The sequence below is a fragment of the Pavona decussata genome, unplaced genomic scaffold (genome assembly GCF_977016875.1).
Source record: "Pavona decussata unplaced genomic scaffold, jaPavDecu1.1 SCAFFOLD_42, whole genome shotgun sequence".
Classification (NCBI taxonomy): domain Eukaryota; kingdom Metazoa; phylum Cnidaria; class Anthozoa; order Scleractinia; family Agariciidae; genus Pavona; species Pavona decussata.
In genome coordinates, this window is record NW_028145464.1 from 837846 (window position 1) to 856524 (window position 18679).

At 39.1% G+C, this 18679-nt stretch overlaps 2 protein-coding genes and 2 non-coding genes across 4 annotated transcripts in view; 1 reads left to right on the plus strand and 3 right to left on the minus strand.

Annotated features, from left to right (window-relative positions):
* Window positions 1-9644, plus strand: part of LOC146482856 (ubiquitin-protein ligase E3C-like) — a 39972-nt gene extending 30328 nt beyond the window's left edge. The window contains exons 23-29 of the mRNA XM_085106669.1: window positions 2285-2409; window positions 2548-2638; window positions 4009-4107; window positions 5371-5460; window positions 6329-6395; window positions 7171-7301; window positions 7927-9644. Of these exons, the coding sequence (XP_084962795.1) occupies window positions 2285-2409; window positions 2548-2638; window positions 4009-4107; window positions 5371-5460; window positions 6329-6395; window positions 7171-7301; window positions 7927-8094 (771 nt within the window). The 3' untranslated portion in view covers window positions 8095-9644. The remainder of the gene's footprint in view (window positions 1-2284; window positions 2410-2547; window positions 2639-4008; window positions 4108-5370; window positions 5461-6328; window positions 6396-7170; window positions 7302-7926) is intronic.
* LOC146482859 (uncharacterized) lies at window positions 222-2154 on the minus strand. The gene has a single exon (XM_085106643.1). The coding sequence runs from the start codon at window positions 2048-2050 to the stop codon at window positions 230-232; it is 1821 nt and encodes a 606-aa protein (XP_084962769.1). The 5' UTR covers window positions 2051-2154; the 3' UTR covers window positions 222-229.
* Trnaq-uug (transfer RNA glutamine (anticodon UUG)) lies at window positions 9167-9238 on the minus strand. Its single transcript has one exon. It is a non-coding gene; the product is annotated as a tRNA-Gln (tRNA).
* A 4751-nt stretch (window positions 9645-14395) lies between the features above and the next one.
* Window positions 14396-14467, minus strand: Trnaq-uug (transfer RNA glutamine (anticodon UUG)). The gene has a single exon. It is a non-coding gene; the product is annotated as a tRNA-Gln (tRNA).
* Between the last annotated feature and the right edge of the window lie 4212 nt (window positions 14468-18679).

Sequence of the window (18679 nt, forward strand, 5' to 3'; positions counted from 1 at the left end):
GGCTAGTGGATTCTGTTTTTAACTGGCCCAACGGGCAAGTGAGGTTTTTTGAGGAATTCACATTACAGAAGTACTGTCAAATCAATATGCTCATCAAAACCTTTTTGGGGCCTAGTTGAAATGATGTTTTGGCCAGTAAATGTTAGTTTCAGCTTGCCCGAATGACAAGCTGTAGAAATAACTTTGTTTGCACCCTGAATATGAATAAAGTTTCAGATCAATGTAAAGCTTATACTTGTCTTTCAAATCTTAATTTTAAACCAGTTCTGCTGCAGCTATAGTGGCCAAATGGTTGCCACCCACCATGGAGGTAGAGAAGCTTTCCCCTCTGCACTCGTTTGGTAAGAAGCTCAGGGAAAAGAGCCCTTCTGTAAAAGAAATCAATCTTAGGCAGGCAGTCACTGGACCAAGTGTTGTCTGAGTAAAAGTTCTCTAAAAACAGTGGTTTATCTTCTCCAAAATAAACTGTGAGAATGATCCCTTGTAGATCTAAGTCAGAACAGTAGAGCTGTCCTTGAATTTGCAAATAATAATCATGATTCCGTTTGAGTCTCACCGTTCCATCACCAATTTTCTCCAGAAAAAAATTTTTGGTTTTGCATGCCTCTTCTACAGTCATTCCTGCTTTGCTGAAGGGAGATTTAATTTCCATTCCCCATTTTTCTTCTGTATCTTTGAAGGTGACAATTCTGTCAATGCTAGCTCCCAAGTATGGTTTCTCCTTAGACACCAATAATCCAACCTCTTCAACTTTAACATTGACACCGTTTTTTCTCATTTCCTTAATATACAAGTTCACTGCCTTTGGTTCACATTCAATGCCATATTGAAGAGCATCTGTTGTGAAGTTTGAGTAGAGGATTGACTTTAATTTATTTGAAGGCTCCACTTTGGTCTTGGCAGCTTTTCCAAAATTTGAAGCTGTTAAGAGAGTTTTCCTTTTTTCAAACCAAAGACTGTTTTTGTTTTGTCCGCGTGTCAGTCTCTCTGTCTCCTGGATCTCTTCCTGGGTAATTGCTAAGTTAGAGACGTGTTCATCAACCATGTATTTGAAGTGCTTCGAAGCTATATCATAGTTATCATTAAAGGGTACGCCCTCTGGTTTCTCTTTCTCTTCAGGGTCAGGCTCTTCTAAGCATTTTGACTTAATGTCATGAAATAAAAAAAAAGAACTAGCAGGGAGACTGTTTTGAAGACCTGTACAAAAGGTCTTAAAATGTTTTTCATCCGTCGTTCGCTGGTTTGGCGCTCTTGGATCAAATTTTATAATCTTCGGTTGGAGACGAATATTTTTCTTCCCAAATCGTATCTTTCTGATCAGAACCTGGTCAAGTGGCTTTGCTGCAACACTTTGGTTACGAGGCACAACCCAAACAGACAGCCGCGATGTGCAGGTCAGAGGTTCGGCATGTTTTTGTAATCCTCTTCTCGTAAAATCTTCAGCAGCAAACAACACGCCTCCTACGTGGTTGCATTTACCTTTTCCATTTAAGCCAAGCCCGGCCGGACACGTGCACGCCGCTCGCAATATGTCACATTGAGGTGAGAACTCTACTATAACTCTATACGGATTCTTCTTCATAGATGGAAGAACACTAGCTTTGACATAGGTCTTGCCTTGGTAAACTTTACTCTCCAGTCGTTTTACGTTTCCCTCAAAGAAAAATTGGTAAGATTTCAACTTTTTATAATTTGTACCCTTAAGCACGATATGGCGGTACTTGCGTGTAGATACAACGAGGTAGTCGTACAGCTGGATAAAGTTAAGTTCTGGCAGCTGACGCAGGTCCGTAGACCATCCAAGAGCAGAAATCCGTCTAAGTGTGTCTTCGTATTCAAAGTGGCCACTATTATCCGCATTTTCTTCGACATTTTCGGCCGGCCTCACGACGTTCCGCACAAGCAAAGCGTAAACTTTTAGGACTAAGTCCGCCTTTGTTCCGCCCGCTCTTTCAGAATTACACTTCAAAATATCCCTTAGTTCTTTCACTTTCAGCTTCTGAATATCTTCCAGCGTCGTGATTTCCTTGTCTTTGTATTTTATGACCATTTAGAGTGAAAAGAAATAACCAAAATATACGAACGTGTGAGCAAAACAGCTGTGATTTCACTCTGTTTATGTTTTGCGGGTCAACGCGAGCCTCGATGTGGTGTTTGCGCGGTTACTATTTCAAAATGGCGTCGGGAACTGTAAAAAAGGCTATTCTCATTGATTCACCATAAAAGTTTAGTCAGTCTTTCTGTTGCTGATGGATCTTAAGGTTCCTCACTGTCTCTCTTGCAGGCCTTGTATGAGAACATGTTGGTGGAGCTGCCGTTCGCCAGTTTTTTCCTTTGTAAGCTTCTTAGTAAACATGGCACAGACGTGGATATCCATCACCTCGAGTCACTTGATCCAGAAATGTACAGGTGTGTCGCTTATTGGTGATTTGTTACTCGTGTTGTTGTTGTTGTGCTCGTAGCCACCGTCTTCGTTTGACGCCGCCATTAGGCAATGCTTCGTGCTCTACTTTTCCATGTAAGCTCATGTATTTTTCCTTTCTCTAGGAACTTACTGTTTCTCAAAAATTACTCTGGAAATGTTGAAGAGCTGTCGCTTAACTTTACCGTGGTTAACAACGACCTCGGAGAAAGTCAGGTAAAAGAGAAATGTGAGAAATCCAAGATCTCATTCACTCAGGAAAAAACTTGCGTTATTATAGAATGTATTTATAGTGCAAATACGAAGAAGTCCGTTAAGGCTTGGAAAGTGTCAGCCTACTAACGGCTTTGCCATCAAACTCAATTTTATCGATTTTTTAAAGGAACTTACTGCCTGCAGAGTGGCTGTTTTGTTTTGGTTTTTGTTGCTTTTGTTGTTGTTGTTGTTTTGTTTTGGGTTTTTTGTTACAGTACGATACAATACAAGTACTTGTTTGTTGCTGTTGTTGTTAATCGGAAAAAGAGAGTACCTTGGTTGTCTAGCAAAGATATACCCATTACCAAAGTAGCGCCTTTGTTGTAGGCATCATCTTTTACTGTAGGCTCAAATTTTATTTGTACACAAGTTACATGTTATGACTAAGCTGTAGCAGTCTCCTCATACCGTGCCACAATAGCCCATACCGATAATTATCTGATGTATTTGACACTCTAGTGATAACTCCTAACGTGGCAAAGGAATGAAACTAAACATGCACATCTTTGAAAAATTCCAACTAGCAGAAAGGCTTACCACCCCAAATCAAAACCAGCTAGCGGTCAGAGAAGGGACATGAATTAGGGACCTCTGGAATACAAGACCGCGTCACTAACCACTCGGCTGCCCCTCATCATACTTATTTCACTTCTGTTTTAAAGGAGCACTGTCACGGACATTTTGCTGTATTTTGGTAAAAACTGCTCAAATTTTTGACAAAGAACCTTATTTTTCTAACATGAAATTGCTATTAGAGCTCTAGGAAAACAATATTAGGGGATTTCTTTGGCAAAAAAAAACCAAAACAAACAAACTATAATCAGGTTTTTTAATGACTTCTCAATGCACAGGTAAAACACCAATTATTTTTTCAAGTTGTAATCCATTTTCATCCCAGCCATCCGCAGTCAAACACGACTAATATTAGTTTCTGTGCATTAGTAGGATTATTATTAACAAAACTGAACCATTATTTTGACGATTCCATCGATTCAAATATATTTTTCGGCTATTCAAAGTGACACAAAAAAATAGGCCACACTGCCCCTTTAACCCTTTAACCCCTGATATCAAAGAACAAATTAATTCTCCTAACTTGTCCCCATACTTTTCTTATAAAAGTACTGGGGAGAAGTTATTAAGATGTCAAGAAAATTCACCTTGGGTGATCATATGCTTGACTCTCATGACCTCAGGGGTTGAATAAGCGTGGATATTACAAGGAGAAATTTGATGCTGATCACTGTTAGGGCTTAAAGAGTTGACAGGCAGTAGAGATGTATGACCCATGTGCCTGTCGTTCTTATGATTCAGTTATTTGTATTTGACAGGTTGTGGAGTTGAAGCCAGGTGGTCGAGACATTCCTGTTACCAATAGCAACCGAATCAGTTACATTCATCTTGTGGCTGATTACAGACTCAACAAACAGGTTAGTTTTACCTGCAAACCGTATCCCTGTGTAAGTCATTAAGAACGTCGGAAATGACATCAGAAATCGATGCTCTTGTGTTGTTTTTGTTAACCGGCCAAGTTGATCCAAATTGCCTCACCCTACCATTTGCATATTTTTGGGTGTCAGTTCTCTGTTAGAGGAACCAAACAAACTGACGTGGTTTATCCTTAGACAGGCTACTATTGGGTGGGGGGGGGGGGGGGGAGTTATTCTCCTTGTCACCTTACAAGTCTGCGTAGTTTCTACTCAAGTATAAGAGTAAAAATACTCCTTGTAAGATCTACTCAAAGTTAAGAGTAAATTCCACTCATTCATTTGGGTTAAACATTTCACTCATATTGCGAGTGACTATAATCGAAATACTGAGTAAAATAAGTAGTTTGCTAAAAAAGCATGAGTTTCACTCATTCGAAAAATTGCTTTTTTGCAGTGTATATCAGCCAAAACCAGACTTTGGTGATGTGCCTGTTAGGCCTGTATTTGAATTTATCGTGCAGACGTTGATCTTTGTTCGGGCCAAGCGTTTCTACCTCAAGTGGTTCTTATATGAAGTACCCCGATTAAACACTTCCAATCGTGCTAGTTGCAACGGTTGGTAGGCATTGAAGAGAGACCCAAGCCCAATCTTATCAGTCGAAAACGGTTTTTCCAAGGCAAAACATGAAAAGGAAAAAAAATGGCCTGCCTTGTCACGGAGATTTTACTGTATTTTGGTCGAAACTCAAATCTTTGACAAACAATATTTCCTCTATTACAAAATTGCTCTTAGAGCACTGGGACGGAAATAATAAAGTTTCTAGAAGGAAGAGCGAACTTTCATAAGTTTTTAGTGATTTCCCCAAGATGCACAGGAAGAACGTGAAAATTTTTTTTCAAGTTGCAATCCATTTCCATCCCAGCCATCCCCAGCCAAAGATGATTACCACTAGCTTCTGTGCACTTGTAGGGTTTTTGTTAGCAAAACTGAATCATTATTTCAATGTTTCTATAGATACAAATATATTTTTTGGCTGTAGTGTTGTCAGAGATCTGTTCATTATTAACTTTTACCTTCTGTTAAACATTTTTTTTCCCTAAGTGTGCGAGTAAAGTTATTATTGCATGTATAATACTAATAACCTTTTTTAACGTGACGGTGTTCTGTAGCTGTGGGGAGAAGTTACTGCTAGCACCTAAAGTTACAAGATACAAAAATCTGAGAAAACCTGTCTCTAAAATTAAAAGTAATAATATTTGTAGATCCATCGGCATTGCCAGGCGTTCAGGGCTGGACTGTCAGATGTTATCAACTTGGAGTGGCTCCGAATGTTTGATCACAAAGAGCTGCAGGTAAGTTTCTATGTTTGATACACGTCTCTCTGAATCCAGGTGTATAGATGAGTACTAGCTAGTCAATGGTTGTAGAATCCAATGAAATACTTTAACGGTGGCCTTACTATGTTCGAGACAAACATTAACAATTATTGGACGAGGTTGAGCAAAATATCGTGATTTGTCAGTGGCGAGTAGATCAATTGTTTGCCGAAGCCCAAGGCTGGGGTAAATAATTGATCTGCGGGACACTAGGACACTGAAAAATCACGATATTTTGCGATAGCCGAGTTCAATAACTATTATCATTCGATCACCGAGTTTGTTTATCATAATTATTTTCGGGAAGCGGTGAGCGCGCGCTTCCTTGCAGCAGTCCGCCATTTTTACACAAAAGCGTGGTTTATTTATTTATTTATTTATTTATTTATTTATTTATTTATTTATTTATTTATTTATTTATATATTTATTTATTTATTTATTTACTCATTTCATTTCATTTCATTTCGCCAAGTGACAGTTGACGGAGATAAAAGAGACAAAAGTAACCATTACACTAGAGAATATACAAGAGAAAAAATTGATACAAACATAGATGATACAGTTCAATTACGCATGAGCAGAATACTGTTTGCAGCAAAACACAGTTAGACAGTATTGCGCATGAGCAGACCATTATTTGTAGGTAGTTATTTGCAGTTCACGTGGTTTGCTCTCGGCCAATGAAAAGGAACAAAAAATGATCAAGATGAGGGGGATCAAGACTAGGAGAGAGTTCGTGCTGCACATAACCGAGATGACGCTGTCTAGACAGCTTCCAGGGCTATATTTCTGTATTGTTGTACGAAATTTTCAACCTTTTAACTTGGTCTATAAACGTTTCAGGTTCTCATTTCTGGTGCCTTGATTCCGGTTGATTTGGACGATCTTAGAAGAAACACCAATTATTCAGGTACAGCTCTTTACTTTGAAATTTGATTGATTATGATGCTGTCGTTGACAGTTGTTGTTGCTGTTCCTGTTCTTGCCACTAGAGGCCTTTCGATTCAAGTGCGAATACGACCACGAATACAAGATTTGACTCACTAACAAGAGATATATCCCAGGAAGCTTCATTTTACTCTTTGTGAGCGACGAACTTGACGCAGATAGCTACGCCCTTTCGTGGTTCCAAGAAGACGAGATCACCAACGTTTCGAGGACTTGTTTTTACCAGTACGCCGTAGAATCCGTAGAAAAATACAACAGCTACCTTGTTTTCCCGCCAAAATAAATATATATTTTTTTCAGGCTTTCTTTTCGCAACTGCTTAAGTTGGCTACTAACTGCGAGGATCTTTCTTCTGTTTGATCTTTTATCCGCAGTTCAAAATATATGTTTCATATATTTACATTCGTTTATTCATCCTTCACGGCCATATTACGAACTCACAATATGGCCAGCTGCCAGTTGGCTTGATAGCTCAGTTGGTAGAGCACTGCACCGGCATCGTAGAGGTCATGGGTTCAAATCTCGTTCAAGCCTGAATTTTTTTCACGCTTTCTTTTCGCAACTGCTTAAGTTGCGTAGTAACTGCGAGGATCTTTCTTCTATTTGATCTTTCATCCACAGTTCAAAATGTATGTTTCATATATTTACATTCGTTTAAAATTACACTAGTTCACTTGCGCGCGCTCTATCGCATTTCTTTTATTATTCTCGGTTGGTTTTTTTTTGTTAATTTTCAGGTGGTTTCACTGAAGAGCATCCCTGTGTGGTTTCATTCTGGCGAGTAGTAGATCAATTCACCGACACACAAAAGCGACAACTGTTGAAGTTTGTAACAAGCTGCTCGCGGCCACCACTGCTTGGTTTTAAGGTAAGAATGGCTTAAATTTACCTCCCTTTCGACTACGAGAAGGTCGTGCTTAAAGGGGAAGTGGCATGGGGCTTTTGACCTCTTTTGCTAAAAATGATGAAATAATTCTGGAACAACGAGAGGGAAGAAAAGAAATCAACGCGATTCTTGAAAGGAACAACTCGTGATCTGTTCCAGCGCATTTTAGAAACAAAAACACGAAAAAATGCGAGAACCTTAAGAAACGTTATCCTAACATTTTTCAAGTTTCAATCCATACCGACCTACTCTTTCTCTGGCCAGAGGCACTAATTCACAGTTTTATTGCACAGGGGTGATAATTTATAACAAAACTAGACAAGTTTCTCGTTCTCTTTTTTCGTCATTTTAGAAAAAAAATAACTGGTAATTTTCAGGGTTCGCTTCTTTGAAAACTTAACCCTTTCAACCTGTTTCAGTTTGGCAAAAGCCCTTTTTATTTTTTATTTTTATTTAAGTTCTTTTAATTTGGTCGCTAAAAACCAAGTCTACCTGCAAATGTCTGTTAATTTGGATATTGAACCGAAAAGTTCTGTTGGTCAACAAAACAAATCGACAAAAAAGGTTAACTGCTAATATCGATAATCACTTTTCTTTTACCTAACAGGAGCTCGAGCCTCCCTTCTGTGTCCACAGCGCGGGGCCTGAGGATAGACTTCCCACAGCCAGTACATGTATGAACTTGTTAAAATTACCAGAATACCTGGATGACTTCACCATGAGAGAGAAGCTATTATACGCAGTGGAATCTGGGGCTGGATTCGAACTTAGCTAATTCCGTTGCGGTAACATACGCTACTTGAACATGGCGCTAAAAGCGTTGGTTGACAGAGCTGCCATGTAAAAGGGATTGTCATTCACCATGGGATCTAATGCAGGATTCAAGATAAGCTGAATGACTGCGAAAGAATGACGGCTAAATAAAACGGCTAAGTCAAGTTTCGCGGTCTTAGAAAGCATTTTGGTTTTTGGAAATCTAGAACGATCGTGTTTCATGCCGAAACACGCTAAAGAAGTCAGTGTTAGGACGATCGTATGTAGGGGCTTAGACTGCCTCGATGGCTGATTGCCGTTTAGGCTCCTTTCGATATATTAAAATTCAGCTTGATAATGAGGCCAAAAGGAAACAAGCAAAGGAAATTGAGTTCATGTTTGCTGTTGGTGTCTTCTGGACTTCGATGCCAAGTTGAATTTTAATGTATCGAAAGTTGGGCCTATGGGCTTAATAGTAGCAGCTAGACACACAATACAATGAACAGCAGAGAATATGGGACTCGTGGAAAAGAAATTGTTGTATCTTTGTATAAAAAGCAATCTAATTAGAGGCTTGTATCCGACTAGACAATCGCAGTTGTCGTATCGGGTTAAAATTAGAGTGAGGGCTGTAAAGAAAACACTTCAAAAGTCGCATGTTAATTTTTATAATTCAAAAATAATAATCTACTTTAAACAATTCACACAGTAACTTGCCTTGTATGTCTCGTATCTCTTTCCTGGATTGTAAAATGAAAAATAGCCTACAGAACAGGCGTGGGGTTTTTTAGGCGAGCGGAGGCAAGCGCGAGGCGAGAAAAGAGCGCGATTCCCGTCGCGCGTGACTCGCGCTTGCCTCCGCTCACCTGAAAAACGCCAAAAAAAAAAAAAAAAAAAAGACGCGCCTCATTCTGCAGGCTAATGAACATAAACAAATAAATATAAACAAATTAAATATATAGCATCTCTTGTGTCTGTACCCTGCAGTATTCACAAAGAAATTATCTAAGAAAAAAGGAAAAAAACTGAAGGAACACTATATACAAAGAAGAGGAGTTGATGTAGAGTTAGAGGAAGAAAAAGAAAGCTTTCGAAGGTCCCACCGAGATTTGAACTCGGATCGCTGGATTCAAAGTCCAGAGTGCTAACCATTACACCATGGGACCTGTTTGACAAAATTCATTGGAAAATAATATCTTCAGTTTGAAGAAATCTTTGCAACATAATTGCGTGAGTCACAGTATATCAATTTGCGCAATTTTGCTACTGACTTTCCTTGAAGGTAAAGTGATTGAAGCCTTTAAAAATCATCTTAGCTATATCGGCAAAGTAAGTAGGTCCAGCTTTAATATATTTGACATATATTGACTTAATTGGATACATTGTTTGTTTGTCTTTTGTTTTGTTTTGTTGGCTTTTTTTGTTGTTGTTGTTCTTGTTTTTCTTAAGGCTCGTTTGATGGTCTCAACATTAGGTGAACAAGATGTTAATATTATTTGCACAGGTCTACCAAAATGCTGGAAAGTGCTATAAACTTGTAGATAAATTTTCATTAAACGTTGCTTAAAATAACATTTTTTTTTAATTTCTTTCCCGGAATCGCTCATTTGGCGCGGTGTTCGAATCGTTTGAACACCCACACAACATTACTTTCTCTTTCAACATTTGCCTAATCTCCGTTCGACGAAAAATGTGTGTCAACTGTTGAAACCTTTTTAAGGAGGCTATGACCCGCTGAAATCAAATTTGGCACAGTATTCGCTCAAACCTAGTCACCGAGTCAACGACGGAAGTGGCAGTTTCTTTTTTTTTTAAATAGTTTAAGAAAGCAATCCACATGAAACCGGCTTTAGCATGCACGTCATGTTGCATAAATGTCTTTTATTATTTATTTATTTATCTATTTATTTATTTATTTATTTATTCATTTATTTATTATTGCGCGCAGCTGTAATCTTCGACAAAACAAATTACAAAAATCACGATTTATACGCGTGTGCGGTCTTCATCTTTACTACTATCTAGGACCTCTCACTACCCCTATCCCCCGACACTTTCCACAAGTCGTCTTCATGTACGCCGAATGAGTGACCGCGACTCCCACGAAAACAGAAATTTGAGAAAATTCTACCCCACCCCCCAGCCCCCAATTCCACCACTCGCTTAATGTTGCTATGTTGCTTTGAAGGTTGGCTGATCACCCAGTCCTTTATATTCGGCAGTGTAACACTGATTGGTGGGGGGGGGGGGGGGGGGGAGTGGGGCGTTGAAGCTTTGATGAATAAATGTAACGGTCACAAAAGTTATCTTCAATAACGTGGCTTGTTCGTAGGAACCCCGCAAAGGCACAACAAAAGACTTTTGAAATGGAACATAGAATACCGGGGAACAATTTGACACGGTCGGTTAGTGTTCATTGACTTTGATGTTGCCATGGTAAGAATTTTTTTTTTCAGAAGTGGAAAATTCCACATCTTTACGGCAACTTTTATATTTTTAGCTCGTATAAGTTGACTTGATTACGTTTCGCTCACTTTTGGTGCTTTCCTAATGATTTGGGGAAATCCAGAAATCCAAGATGGCCGTCATCACTTCTCGTGGTAGATGTCAAAGGAAATATCTTTGGACTTATAATTTTTACTCCAAGTTTTAGTCAGTCGGAAAATGGGAAAAAACCATATAGGCCTGTAGTCTAGCTGCACTTCAGCCATAAAAAACAACTAATTTACCTTTGTTTTACTATTATTATTTATATTTTGCATTTTGCTGACAACTCGGCCCAAAGCGTGCAGCAATACTTTTAAAGCGACCCTGAAATCAGGCATTCTAATCACGTGAATTCACGGATCAAAAACAGCGCTGAAATAAGAAACAACTGCTATACAGATCCATGTGGCTCCTCTACCAGAACGAGCGCACGTTTGTTCGCGATCGTCCATCCACTCGCCGCTAAACGGCACTGTCTTAAATATAAGAGTACAAGAAAAAATAAAACTCGGTGTGAATAGGACAATGAAAAGTCCTGTTATTATCGCAAATGTGCAAGCTGTTTTCCTTTGTCGCTTATTCTCTGCAATCTGTTGGGCGTCCGTGATATTCTGGCCAACACGAAAGGTACCTTTCGTCGCTCCATAGATTTTAAAATAGCAAAATGCTATTATACAAAGGGATTAGTAAAGCAAAAACACTTCCACAAATCCAGACATATGGCAAGCGCTTCTCCGGGACAAAATACACTGGCAATGAACTGGAAAAAGCCGAAATCCACGTGAAAGTTATTAACATAACACATCTTGTTGAATTCATTCTCGTGTGATACTGTAGCGGCAAAGTTATCGCGATGTATCTATCCAACGCGACATTAACTAAATTAAATGTCACAGATATCTTGGGGGAAAAAATCCAAGCAACAGTCTCGGTTTTCCACAAGACATCACTTCTTCCGTGCCTGATATGATTCAAAATTAACCATGAAGAAAAGTAGGAGTTCCCTGTTACCGTCCCCGATAAAAGTTCTGCTGCAGCTAGCGAAGTCATGAAGTATCTTGCAGTTGTTCTCAGCGAGTGAAGTTTTCTTATCAATAAAAGGACCACTGCATTTTCTATAGCGGCAAGGAATGCGGAAATACAGCATATCGTGGTGAGGGTCATGGCAAAACTCGTCGAAACGTTGAACAGGGAACACGACATGGTTGAGACGGCCAAAATGAAAGCGTTCTTGCAACTGAAAAAAACGGCGATTCGACTTTACAGATCCGGACCGATTTTGAAACTGCACGCAGTTACTAATATATCCCACGGATTCAATCTTTTGACAGCTCAACACAAAACCAATTAAAGAGAACACTGCGCTAATTTTTATTTGAAGAACGGAGGTTGTTGTAGTTTGTTGCATGTTTCGAGATTGGTGCTCTTTCCAGCTGTTCAAACTGACTGCAGAGCCCCAAACAATCATTTGCACGGCAACTGGGGTACTTTTCAGTCTCAAAAATGTTTATCAGTGATAAAACAACAAAATTGCTTGTTTTAATTTCTTCTCCAGCGACTCATTCCAGCGAGAATATCAATTATAATATGACCAGTTACACGTTTAATTAAGCAAGGAACCGTGGACGATAATTCTGTGGTATACGTTGGATCAAACTGGTGATCTAATCAACATAAATATAGAAAATAAAACAAAGGATATGAAAAGAAAGTCCGATATGACGTAGGATGATTTTAAATAGTTGTGTACTATATTTTGGCTGAGCAAACCATCCTTTTTCAGGTATTATAATGAGAGTTTACGTTAGAAGGGTTGTTTATGTAATAATATTTGCGTTATTTTGGGAATACGTATAACGAACTTGATAGACAGTGTAAAATTAAAGATAAAATAATATTGAAATAATAAAACAAAAGAAAAGAGAAAGAAAAACAAACTAAGGTTTCGTCGCTGATGTTGATATCAGTGCTATCAACTGCTCTTCTTAGTAAATAAGTAGTAAAAAAAGTTTCCCTGGCCTTTCTGGATCGTATGATTCTTTGTTGTAAAATATTTTTCGATTGGGGTTAATTGCATGTCGTTGAAAACCAGCAATGTGGTTAGGAGAGGAGAGAAAATGTTCTGCGACTGTAGTAGGGTTAGCTTTGATGATAGGTTTATCTATGGTACGATTGTGTTCATTGAATCAGGCTTTTAATCGTCAGTTTCTCCTATGTACTGTAAATTACGGTGGTTACATTGAATCATGCAGTAGATGACGCTTTTAGCTTCACAGGTCAGGCTTGATAGGACGCGATTCAGCGGTAGAAAATTAAAGAAAGTACAGTTAGTAATTCCATCAAAAATGTACGGACAAGAAGCACAATTTTTACCGCAACGGAAAGAACAGTAAGGGAGAGGAAGGGCATTAGTTGAATTAGCTAAAGAAGGAAGTTTAACTGTAAAACTAGCGAGTCACGGAGATTGGGGAAGTTAATCAGCATGTCTGAAAGCACTAACAAGCGAACGTTGAAAAACGTTAGCATAACGGTTAGAAGAGAGTAGTAAATTGTTTGTTTTTTTTTTATGACGCTAGAAATGTGAGGAAGTGATGGATTTAAAGTCGGTATAAGAGGTTGGCGTCTTTGGTTTGTAAAGTGAGTCGATTGCGGGGGATGTCGCCAGCTGTGTGTTGTATTTGTTTAGTGACAAAGTTACGGTATAATGTACCTCGTTCGAGGAGATATGTAGTAGGCTCAGTACTTAGCCCGCCGTATTAACCATTTGGTCGGTAGAAAAACGGAGTGCTTAACTGAAAGGAATGGCTTTTTCTAATATATAGGGGATGGCATGATGAATAGAGTAAATCTTGGTTTCTGTCCGTAGGTTTGGAGTAGAGGTCAGTACAGATATTACTGTCATTAGTTAAAGAGACATTAACCTTAAGGAAGGTGCACCGTTAGTAGAAGAGTGTGATCTGGTGAATTAACAAGGATTCATCGAAGTAATAACATGGCTTTATTGAACTACTACAGTTGCACTCAAAGACAACTATCTGTAAATGTCATGCGTAAATGCTCCGTAATTTAGCTCTTAAAGGAGCAGGACAACCAAGGAAACGATAACGTACAGGTAAATACGTTTAAGTTTGAATTACTGTGGACAAATACCACCACGATCTTCAGCTTTAAATCTACAGCTTTAAATAAATAAATAAATAAATAAATAAATAAATAAATAAATAAATAAATAAAAGATAAACATTTATGGTTTTCGGTCTGCTTTTATTCGTCTCCTGTAACTAGGGGTGGGGGAATTTCGCCCCTCCCCGACCCGCTACATAATTCCATAAAAATAAATTCAAAACTTTGACAATGAACTGTTGCAGAGTGAATAGTACGTTTAAAGGTCTTTCCTTTGATGTCCACAGCGGACAGTTATTATTTAGATGACGTGGAAAGTACGTCATGATTTCCAAAATGACGTAAGAACAGGGTGAAAGTTATAATTACCGTAACAGAGAACACTTCCTTAAAAACAGGAATATCCTAATTAATTAAAAACAGTGGGAAATCCACACGCGGCCCAGTTGTAGCATTTGAGACAGGACTATCTACAGAAGTGACTTCAGTGAACGAAAAAAAAAATTTAAAACGAATTGTTTGTTTAATGATTAAAAGAAGTTATTTACCATAAAACCATCACATTAAATGTTTAGTATCTCTTGTGTCTGAAGCCTGCAGTAATCAATGAAAAATATATATGTGAAAAAGGAGAAAAATGCAAACTGAAGTAACACAATGTACTATGACGAGGAGTTAAAGAAGAGTTAAAGAAACAAAAAGAAAGCTTTCGAAGGTCCCACCGAGATTTGAACTCGGATCGCTGGATTCAAAGTCCAGAGTGCTAACCATTACACCATGGGACCTGTTTGCGATGTAAATGTTAAAGAGTTCCGATAAATCGTCTCCCTGCGCGCAAAAAGAGTGACCAATTTCCCTGAAAACGGACTCCAGCCCTCACTCAATGCTACTATGTTGCTTTGAAGGTGAGATGATCACCCATCCCTTTTTGTTCAGCAGCGCAACACTGATTAAAGAGGGGTGAGGAGGAAGGGTGGGAGTAGGGAGTTGAAGCTTTGATGTTTTAATTTAACGGTGACAAAACTTTGGTTCAAGAATGTAGCTTGTTTGTAAAAACCCCGGAAAGGCACAACGAAAATTTTCCATATGGAACATAGACTTATTTAATTCGTTAACTGAAAATAGCATAACAAGCTCTAAATATTAAAACAATTGTTCGCATTTTGATTGGCTAATCAGTCTAAAAAGCCAACAGAAAGTTGATATAAAAACGTAAAAAACGTCAAAACTCATAATATGGTGCCCCATTCTAGTCAAAATTGTAACAATTGAATTGTTGCACGGAGTCAAGTTTATCAGCCAATATCAGGGGCCCATGGCTCCTGGCAATTCTGTAATTTGCGGAGGTCCGCTGTATATTTTTATCAGCACTACATTATTATACGTGTGAGTGCTTTATTACTTATTTTTGGCAGCATTAGGAATTTGTTTGGTCTGTTAAATTCAGAAGTTGAACGAGACTCACCGAAAGTTGAAAGTCGACTAGCATTCCACTTGTCACCAACACAGAGGGATTACGTGAGATAGCATTTTAATACGACTGCGTGAACTCAGTCTTTAAGGCACCACGCTTGGGTATCGCAGTCAAGTTACAACACAGGGTGGGATCCAAGGGAGGCTACGTAATCCCTCTGTGTTGGTGACAAGTGGAATTCCAGTCGAACTTCAACTTCCGGTAAGTCTCGTTCAACTTTTGAATTCCACCTTGTCATCCACAGAAGGACCACGTGAGATTTCAAGGAAAGATGCACAGGGTGGTCTAAGCAAATCCATAATGAAGTGAATATTTACTCTAAAACTTTATTGGAAAAGTGTCTTCTACAATCTTTTTGTCATAAAACTAAGCAAGAATGGATTCTGGCAATGGAACATCATTAAGCTTTGCCTAAGACATTGAAGCTGATCCAGTGCTGTGAGTACCAGTACATTGCAACACAGCCTTAATCCAACGTGTTTCTAGACACAGGCCTGTACGGCTTTACATTACTTAATAACAGTTGGCTACAAGGCTCCCTAAGAAGCTTACTTATAATTATATACTCCCTAAGAGCGGTCACCACACACAGTCTTGGGCTTGGAAATGATTTAAGTTCAATAACCAAGCCTTTTGAACCTGGTTTGGTGTGTTTGACATGTTCTCGTAGCTGACATGCTACAGATATCCTGTTATCTTTCATAGAGTCAACATTAAGAAGAAGAAGTAGTGATTTCCCCCTTTGGGCTGTGACTAAAGCTAACAACATTAATAGTAAGTTTCAAAGTTAAACTGTTAAGAGAAGTCTAATTTACAGGAGACAGAGTCTCTAAATAATCTAGCACTTGGTTTACATCCCACACTTCGGTATAGCGAACCATGGCAGGGCGACATTCAAATACTCCCTTAAGAAACCTGATAACTAAAGGATGTTTGCCAACTGGGACTCCACCTATTGAAGGGAGTATAGATAAATTGCTATATTTACACGGGCAAGATGGCGGCTAGTCGCGCAAAGAATCTGCTCCTGATCTTTTTATGGCTTCTCGCTCTTAAGTGTGCTCTGAAACCTAATAAATTCTCTTGTTTAAATGGGAAACCAACTAGATGGATTCAAGTAACACAAATTACGCAGATAGGGATTTTTAGAAGAGATTGGAATCATAAATGTATCCAAACGAGAACTCGAGTCGGTTTTGCCACGTCGAGGATATCGTACTACAATAGTGGCACGGCAACCTTCAACTACCAACACGTTCGTCTGTCAGGCGATAGAAGTCCTAACCCTGGACCTAAATCAACAAGAATTTGTACAGATTGTAGCCGGGTTGTTGCTCAAAACCATCGAGCGACTTGGTGCGATAGCTGCTCTTCGTGGACTCACATAAAATGCAGTGGCGTGCAATCTAAAGAGTATCGCAATATGAAGTCTACCGGAAATTTCTCACGCACATGCAGATCTTGCCTGATATTACTATAACAACTTCCCTTTATGAATTCAAGCTTGAATTCTAGCAATTCAGAGCCAGAGTCAATTACTGAGGAGCAAAATACTACATCAGTGTGTACTGAGTTTGACAATATTGCTCAAAACTATCGTTCAAATTTCAAGATTGGGCACGTCAATGCAAACAGTATTGGTGGATTCAAGTTTTATGAAATCAGGACTTGGTTGCTCTCTGGTAGATTCGATATTCTTGTTATTTCAGAGACAAATATCGATGGAAGCTTTCCAGATAGCCAATTTCAAGTCAAAGGCTATCGCCTGTGTCAAAGCGACAGGAAGGCCCGGGTGGTGGGGGGCTTATGATATACGTGAGAAGCGATATCTACTTCGTGAAATTAAAACATCCTAAAGGAATCACCCCAGAAGAATGGGCTGCATTTAGAACAGAGACGATTATTCTGAAAGTCAAGCTGGGTCAGGTTTGGATTACCGTTGTAGGATTTTATAGACTTCCATCCATTCCGAAATATCAATGGACTAGAGAGCTTTCATCTCTTTTCGAAGAGCTCTCCACGCTTACAGAGACTGTTTTCTACGCCGGAGATTTCAACGCCAATCTTTTGGATCTAGACAAGCCTCCCAAGGACGGTAGAAGTCTTTTAGACCTGATGGAAATTTTTTGGTCTTGATTGCTTGATTACCAAGGCTACTCGTAAGACGAAAACATCAGAGACACTCCTCGATTTAATTCTGACTAATAATAAGAAAAAGACGTTGGTATCTGATGTAGTAGATACGCAGATAAGTGATCATTCACTAGTGTTTACAATTCTACGGTCAACAGCTCCAAAATTGCGCTCTCGCAAAGTTTGTTTACGAAGCTTCAAAAACTTTAAACGAAATAAATTTATTCAAGATCTACAAATGGCACCTTTCTCAATAGTCGATGTATCTGACGAAGTGGATGATAAACTTTACGCCTCTTAACAATTGTACTCCGAGATTCTGAATGAACACGCCCCTCTTAAGCAGACTGTTGTCAGGGGCAACCAGATACCATCCATGACGGAACAATGGCGCAGAGCAATACGGCACAGAAATAAATTGTGGCGGCTATTTAAAAGAGATCGGACAGACACAAATTATGACCAGTACAAAATTCAACGCAACATATGTACTTCTCTAAAAAGAAAGGCGATAAAAAAAAACTTTGTAAAAAAGTCGTCTGAGCCAGAAAACCCTAGAGAGTTTTGGAATGCGTATCGACCTTTCCTTCATGGCAAGACAAAGCAGGCAAATGACATAATTATTAAGGAAAACAATGCCGTTATAAATGACAAAAGAGAAATCCCTGAACTTTTCAATGCATACTTAATTCAAATTGTTGACAGAGTTCCGCCGATAAAAGAGATAGATTACGGCCAACACTTTGAAGAACACCCAAGCATCAGAGCTATTTGTGAAAGGAAGAGGGCCACAGGTGCGCAGTCTCGTTTTACTTTTTTACACACTAATCGAGCGCAAGTGGAAAGAGCACTCTTAAACGTGAATGTCCGTAAATCATATGGCCACGATATGCTGCCTCCAAGGCTTGTGAAGGAATCGGCAGCTGTAATAAGTAATCCTATTACTAAGATTTTGAACGCCTCCATTGAGCAAGGTTGCTACCCCAGTGCCTGGAAAATGGGACAGGTCACACCTCTGTTTAAGAAAGAAGACGATTTTAATAAAGCAAATTACAGGCCTGTCACTGTGCTACCTGTGCTCAATTATATCTACGAGAGGCTACTGGCTACGCAGCTGGGTGAATTCTATAACACGATTCTGTTGGATTTTATTAGTTCTTATAGAAAGTTCTACAGTTGTGAGACATCATTATTGCGGTTGACTGAGGACTGGAGGAGCATGCGTGATGGAGGGGAACTGGTTGCGATAGTCTCTATGGATCTTTTTAAAGCTTTTGATGTCATTGAGCACGACTTACTCTTGGCAAAACTTAAAGCATATGGAGTTGGCGAAGAAAGTTGCGCGCTACTTAAAGATTATTTATCAGGAAGACAGCAGCGAGTAAAAACT

Excerpts from the sequence above, each read along its gene's own strand:
- LOC146482859 (XM_085106643.1), bottom strand. The coding sequence starts at position 2,050 with ATGGTCATAAAATACAAAGACAAGGAAATCACGACGCTGGAAGATATT.